Below are 7,330 nucleotides of genomic sequence, written 5' to 3'. Positions count from 1 at the left end.
TTCTTCACATGTCTCCTGTCTTTCTATTTAAGGACCATACAAGGAAGCCCCTCTGTTGACCAGCAGGACCCCATCGTGTCCTCTGGAGTGAGACTGACTGACACCCTCAGTTGTAGCTCTGATGTCAGATAGGACACATTAGCTCTGTCCAACGATGAGAACATTATCCCATTCCGGCCCCTTGGCTGGGCTTTCTCAGGCTGTCTTCCTTCTGGCCAAGGTGGATTGTACCCATGCGGGCCAGTTCAGATGTTATGGGCAGTACAACCTCTCCCAAGAGCAGTCAGCCCCAGTGACCCTGTGGACATCTTGGTCACAGGTGAATAGGCCCTGAGGGGGTTATCCAAGTCGTCTAACTCTGCACAAGATCTCTATCGGATGTTCTAGGAGGGCGGTTGCTGTGAACCAAAATGTGGGGTTAGCACAGAGGGGGAAACACAAAAAGATACAAGTGTGGGATCCAGCCCCACAGTCGAACGGGTCCTTAGGAGCAACATGGGCAATGAAAGTAAACAAAGAAGACAGAGAAGCAGGGCACAGGGTTCGAATGTCCTCTCTTGGGAGAAACGCAGCCTTGGGTTGCTTTCACAATGAGGTTATAGAGTCAGGGGGCCTGCAAGGGTCCATTCAGCATCTACACAATAGAATGGACAGTGTCTTATCCTTGGATGTCCTGAGCTAGCTAGGGCAGTGGTTCTCAACCTGTGGGTCGTGACCCCTTTGGGGGGATCGAACGACCCATTCACAGGGGTCGCCCGATTCATAACAGTAGCAAAATGACAGTGACGAAGTAGCAACGGAAATAATGTTATGGTTGGGGGGTCACCACCCCACGAGGAACTGTATGAAAGGGTCACGGCATGAGGAAGGTTGAGAACCACTGATCTAGGGGAACACTTCATGATAAGTGTTGGGCATCGAAAGGAGCCCACCACCCTGCTCTTGAAGAGAGACATTCTTGAGCTGAATATTGAGGAGCCAGGGCCCTGTGAGAGACAGCTTTATTTAGCATTTTAACGGAGGGCAGTTGGGGAGACATCTCTCTCTCTGAGAAGGTGTTTCTGACGTTATCCCTGTCTTGGGACGGTGGACGTCTTCCTCTCAACACTAGGGCTGTTCTTCCAAGCCCTGCTGTCAGGAGTGTAGCGATTAGGCGGCATTCACTCTCTTCCAGGTCCCCAGTCTCCCACAGACTACGATGGAAAGAGAGATGGTGAGAGAAGACAGAGAGACAGAGTTCTTCAGCCTAAGCACCTGGCGAATCCTCAGCCCCATTGACTTGAACACAGGGCAGCCCCTCACTCTTCCTTCTCTCCAGGGGCTCCCCTAAACACCCACACTAAGTCACGTCCAGGCCTCACAGTGGCCTCCAGAGAACATGACCTGGCAGTGTGCTTCCCTGAACCAAGTGGGCACTTGCTTACTGTCGAGGGAGGGAGAAATCAGTACCTCCTGCCTCTGAGAGCCCAGCACCACTGTCCACTACCACAGGCCCACTTCACCACGAGCCTTGTGACCTCAGCCCCCACAAGGACCTATAGGTGTTACAGTTCCCTCAGCACCTCTCCGTACCTGTTGTCACACCCCAGGGAGCTCCTGGAGATCATGGTCTCCTGAGTGGGCGCCCTGTCCATATCCCGTCTCTGTCCTGCTGGTTGGGCAGGGCTGAGTCCCTAGGAGAGACTCCTGCTGGGGTGCGAATGAGATGGTTGGGCTCTCTGGGTGAAAGAGGCCCACAGAGCTATCCAACCCATGCCCCTGAAATAGTCTTCATGGTGGGTCTTAAGTGTCCTGGGTGAGTGGGGAGGAGGGCTTTGGGGGAAAACATAGAAGAGGAACATTTGAGCTGAGATAGGTGCCTCCAGGGACACCCCAACTTCTCACCATCTTCTTGTCCCATTCTAGCACCGCCTGGTAGCCCCAGCCCTCCGCCCACAGAGCGCACTGGTAGCCCCAGCCCTCCACCCACAGAGCGCAACCCAACAGTTGGTAAGTCACATGGACCTCTGTCCTGAGAGTTTACCATTGTCCCCTCCCACTCCCCCCCTACCCACCCCCAGTCTTCCCTGCAAGTGTCTCACCTGATCTAATTCTCAGGCCTGGGTAGGCAACTGGGCCCAGCTGAGGGTGTGACCATAGGATTCCCATGTGATCTGGGCCTGTGGCCGGATGGGAAGTGGGTGGTTAAGGCAGACACGTACGCAGGTGGATCCCAGTCCAGAGGAAGGGCCGTCTGGACAGCGTGTGGGAGAGCGCCAACCCCAGCCCTCACCCCCAAGCTCCTGACTGCCAGGAGACGTTGAAGTTCCGTGAAGGCATCCCCTTCGTTTAGGAGGACTTGGGAGCCACCCACAGAGGAGGAGGGCTCCCTCCCTGGTGGTGACTCTGGACAGTCCTCTTTTTCTAAACGGGGCAGCCTTTCTCCATCGGTGACAGAAGAGACCCCGGCTGAGATCTCAAAGGCCCTTTCAGCTCCGACCCACAGGGAAGCTCTCCCACGTCTGCCGAAGTGAAAAGTGGCCGTGGGAGGCTCTCAGGGCAGCAGAGGCGAGCGGAGAAATTGCACAAGTGAGGCCTGGCTGCGTAGCAGTTAGCAGTTTGAAACCTCCAGCCAGTTCCATAGCGGAAAGATGAGGCTTTCGATTCCCAGGACGATTTCCAGTCTTGGAACCCCACAGGGGTCGTTCCACTCCACCGTACAGGGTCGCTGCGCATCAGCATCAGCTCCGTGGCAGTGAGTTAGGCTAAGGGGCACCAGGGGGCAATCCCTAAGTCCTGCTCTCCCCCGGTTTCCAGATGAATACATGCTGATCGTGTCGATGCGAAGGAAAAGCCTGAACTCCCCCCCACGGCCCCATATGATTTCCCAGTGTGTTCAGGTCATGCCTAGGGTTGGGTGCAGGCGAGGAGACCCTGGGGTGCCTGGGCTGAAGCAACCGCAGCAGCAGGAAGCAGTGCTGAAAGAGGGCTTCCTGGAGCCACTCAGGCCAGCAGAGCGTGGTCTGGCTGTTGCTCTGAGTCAGCTCCTGCTCATGGCCCCCATGGGTGTAGGGTCCAACTGCTTCAGTGGGTACCCTTTCAGAAGGAGCTCACCAGGTATAATAACTCTCAGGTGCCCTGGGGTTTGGGGTGGGAGGTGGGGAGCACATTTCCGACTGGCAAAGTTGGTGCTCAGACGCCGAGTAGTTTACGGGTTGCCCTACCTAGGGAGCCTTGTAAATTCGTTCCTACCAGCATTATGGAAGCAGCTCTGTTGAGAAAGGATACCTGATGACAACAGCTAGACAAAGCTAGAATGTGGGCATCAGACAGCCTTGGGCACTGTCGCCTCTTGGCCAGGTGATCTGGCTCCCCCAGCTGTTAAATGGGTGGGATGGAAAGGGCCCATTCTAGGTCACACGATGACTATGGTGACCAGAGATCATGAGTGCCAAGACCCAGCATGTGCCTAGCACGGAGTAGGTGTTCAATAAAATGGGCACCCTTGGCTTACCACATGCCATTAAATTCATCTTGCTCTCTTGTGTCCCAAAGGCCTCAAGAGGTACCTGCCCGTTCTAATAGGAGTCTCCATAGCCTTTGCTTTGCTTCTCTTCCTCCTCCTCCTCTTCCTTCTCCTCCAACGTCAATGCCGGAGAAAGGAGTCAGGTGAGTCGAGGGTGGGGACACCTGGGCTACCCGAGAAGCGAGATCTTACTTTCAAGACAAATGAACTGGATTCCTGGGCATTAGCCAAAATTGGGCATTGAAGAGATGGAAATGTGTTCGATTTTGATAAAGTGGTCGTCAAATAAGCCAGACCCTCAAAAGATCAAGAAAGCCTTTCCCATTCTGCCTTCCCCTGCATGGCCTTCTTGACGCAGGGTCCCAGATGCCAGGGAAGTGTGATGGCGAGGGGAGGGAGGGCAGGTGGAGACCCAGGTGATGTATCCAACACGCAGGATGTTGGTGATGGCCAGGGGTTTCCGTGGGAAACCACCAGCATCCCCCAGCCAAGGAAGCAGGGCAGTAAGCAGTGAGCACGCACAGGGGACAGTTGGAGAGGCTCCCAGAATCCTTGGAGGATGGTTTGCTTTGAGGGAAGACATAAGTATATTGAAGACTACGGGAACCACGTTTTTGTTTCCTAGGCTTGTTGTAGCATTCCCCCCACCCCCACCCCCACCCCCAAACTGGCTGGCTTATAAACACGACATTTGTGACATGTGGATCTCCAGAGAAATGTGATGGCCAGACCACAGTCCCTCCCTGAAGGCCCTAGGGAAGACCCTTTCTGGTCTCTTCCAGCTTCTGCTAGCCCCGGGCAGTCCTTGGCTTGTAGATACCTCTACACCTGCTCATTCCTCCTCTGTCCCCGTCTTTCTGTGTCTCCTCCTTGTTTACAAGGACAGCCCCGAGACAGGATGTTTTATTAAGTTTAAAAGTTTATTTTAATAGTTTTATTGACATATGAGATAGGATGAAGACGTTCTGGTGGGATGGTGGATTCCAAGTTGGGCTGCTACCTGAAAGGTCTGCAATTGGACTCATCGTCCACTCTGGTGGACAGAGAGGAGGATTTCTGCCCCCTGTAAATAGCCGGAGTCTCGGAAGTCCAAAGGGACAGTTCTACTCTGTCTTCTGCCCAGACCAGACCCACTGCCGTATGAGTCAATAAGGACTCCTAGCGACTCCCTGTAGGTTTCTGAGACTAACTGTTTATGGGAGTAGAAAGCCCAGTCTCCCGAGAACCTGCTGGTGGTTTCGAACTGCCGATTATGTAGATCGCATCCCAACACTGCACCACCTCCTTACTCTTCCCTGTAGTGCCACTACAAAGGATTGACTTGATGGCAATGAGGTATTTTTGGATTTTTTTTAAAAGATAGAATTGAGACCCATTCAACTGCAGTGTGACCACATCTTTATTTAACCAAAGCCACCCTCAAAGCCCTCTTTCCAACCACAAGGAACCTCATGCCTCTGTCGTAAGCTTTGTACTGCTGACCCCAAGGTCGGTGGTTCAAACCCACCAGCTGCTCTGTGGGAGAGAGGTGAGACTATCGACTCCTGTGAAGATTTACAAAGCCCAGGAAACCCTCTATGGGGTCTCTATGAGTTGGAACAGATTTGAAGACAGTCGATTTTTCACATGTTAAGATTCCCAACCACAGTCATAAGCACAGGTTCCAAGGATTAGGATTTCAGCATGTATTTGCTGAGGGGAGGGCTGGGTGAGACGAGCCCCAATTGATGACACATACTCATTGTACATAAACGGATTTAAATATGGAAGGGAAAGAGGCAAGAAAACAAAAGAAAAACCACCGATGTTTTATTGGGTTTTAAATGTCAGTAGATCCTTGTAAAAATGAATCATATGTATCAATTGATATAGACATCATTCTAGGTGCACTGGTATTTGTGTGTGTGTGTGTTCACACTCACATGAACACGCAGTTTCGTTTCTTTTTCCTCCCCATTGTTCTGTGATCTATAATTTTTAAACAATTATTTTATTGGGGGCTCATACAATTCTCATCACAATCCATCCATCCATCCATCCATCCATTGTGTCAAGCACATATGCACATTTGTTGCCCACATCATTCTCAAAACATTTGCCTCCCACTCTAGCCCCTAATATCAGTTGCTCATTTCCCCCCTCCCTCCCTGTCCCCCCTCCCTCATGAACCCTTCATAGTTCAAAAATTATCATAGTTTTGTCATAAGTTACCCTGACGTGGACACGCATCTTCTAACTGCATTCACTCAGAATACCTAGAATTGACACTAGCCCCAGAGCCAGTGACGCCACCAACGATCAAGGTCTTGGTTTCTAAGGACCATCTACTGAAGGAAACGAAGAACACACTGTCAAGGAGGACGAGACTGTTCCCTTCAGAGGAATTAGCCACTGACAGCCTTATGGAGCCCGTGGAATAATTGTCAGACCCTGAGGCCCTCAGGAACATGAGCAGAACCTTGCGCACAGTGGCTGCAACCATGGGCTCCAGTGTAGGGGCCATTGTGAGGCTGGTTGGGGACCTGGATGGGTTTCGTTCTGTTGTGCAGAGGGCCCCTCTGAGTCTGAAATGGCGCAACAGCACCCAACAGCAACAGGAATGTGTGTAGACTATTCAGGATTGTAATTGCGTTCTTTTGGGGACTGAATTTTGGGACGACTTAAAGACTAGTTTCTCGCTTTCTCCAGGAGCTGCGGATTCTGATTCGGATGTTAAGATCAGAGCCCTCCCCCGAAGGTATATCCTTCCTCCAAGCGTGTCCCCCACCCACCTCCCACCCCTGTGCCAGATCTCCTGCCTCTGCTTGTAGCTCCTTCCCCACCCCACCATTCAATGCTCCCGATTTCCTCTCCCTCAGCTCCAGCTCCACCGCTGACCTCCAGGAGGAGGACCATTGTAAGTGGCAGAGGAGGCGTCTTTCCGGTGGGATTTAGAATTAGGGGAGTTGGCTGTGAAGCGTTCTGGGTTTGGGGGATGAAGATGCATACGGAAAGGACTCCGTGTGACCATAGACACATCACACACTCCGTGTGTCCCCCCAGCGTCCCCAGCTAAGATGGGGAGGGTCACGTAGGCTTGAAGGTTTCAGGAACCGAGCTACAGGACCTCTCTGTTTTGTGATTGCAGATGCGACCGTGAGTGACTTTCAGTCTCCAGCAGGAGAACGGGTGAGTACACCTGCCTCTGTCCTGGGAACCCACTACAGCCTGTGGGTAACTTAAGCCCACCAGAAGCTTCCCTGCCCTCGATTCCAGTGGCGTCTGACCGCTCCCTTCCTTTTCAACTGCGCTGCCCACTTGGTTACTGTGGCGCCACTCCCAGCTGTTTTTTCTCAAAAGTATATGTACTCTTTCTTGATTCCTTCTCAGAGGCCTTTGAATTCATGCTGTGCCCCCAGTCTCAGACTGGAAAGGACTCCAGCTACAGCTATGGGGCTTGTTTGCACACCACAAGCACAGCAAGGTCCTTGAGGGGCTAACAGGCATGGCTTTTCCTTCTTTGCCCAAAGACACCCATGGACAAATCCATCCGCGGTGTTTTCCTCTTACCTCCGTTGACTTTCTCTCCTCCATCCTGTGGGTCGAAATTAAAGGCAGTGCAGCAGTGCAGCGGAACTTGACGATGACGTGCCTTGGGTTCACAATGTATAATTGGCTCCTACATCCAAGCCATTTCATTGACCTCACCAGGATACAGTTTTGTACTTTATGGAGACAACTGTCTTTATTTTATTTTATTTTATTTTTTTAACATTTTATTAGGGGCTCATACAACTGTTATCCCAATCCATACACACATCAATTGTGTAAAGCGCATTTGTACAT

The 7,330-nt window shown here is 52.0% G+C and overlaps 1 protein-coding gene across 1 annotated transcript in view; it reads left to right on the top strand.

The window, feature by feature from the left end:
* The window catches only part of LOC101646117 (leukocyte immunoglobulin-like receptor subfamily B member 2), a 43,270-nt gene that overhangs the window by 7,248 nt on the left and 28,692 nt on the right, over window positions 1-7,330 (top strand). The window contains 7 exon segments of the mRNA XM_045292394.1: window positions 160-284; window positions 287-319; window positions 1,374-1,408; window positions 1,492-1,608; window positions 1,768-1,795; window positions 1,906-1,989; window positions 3,535-3,648. Coding sequence (XP_045148329.1) covers window positions 160-284; window positions 287-319; window positions 1,374-1,408; window positions 1,492-1,608; window positions 1,768-1,795; window positions 1,906-1,989; window positions 3,535-3,648 — 536 coding nt within the window.

This window comes from Echinops telfairi, unplaced genomic scaffold (genome assembly GCF_000313985.2).
Source record: "Echinops telfairi isolate 266 unplaced genomic scaffold, ASM31398v2 ScPeMD7_655;HRSCAF=1070, whole genome shotgun sequence".
In the NCBI taxonomy this organism is placed as follows: domain Eukaryota; kingdom Metazoa; phylum Chordata; class Mammalia; order Afrosoricida; family Tenrecidae; genus Echinops; species Echinops telfairi.
The sequence above is the reverse complement of the archived record's forward strand: the minus strand, read 5'-3'. Positions and strand labels throughout refer to the sequence as shown.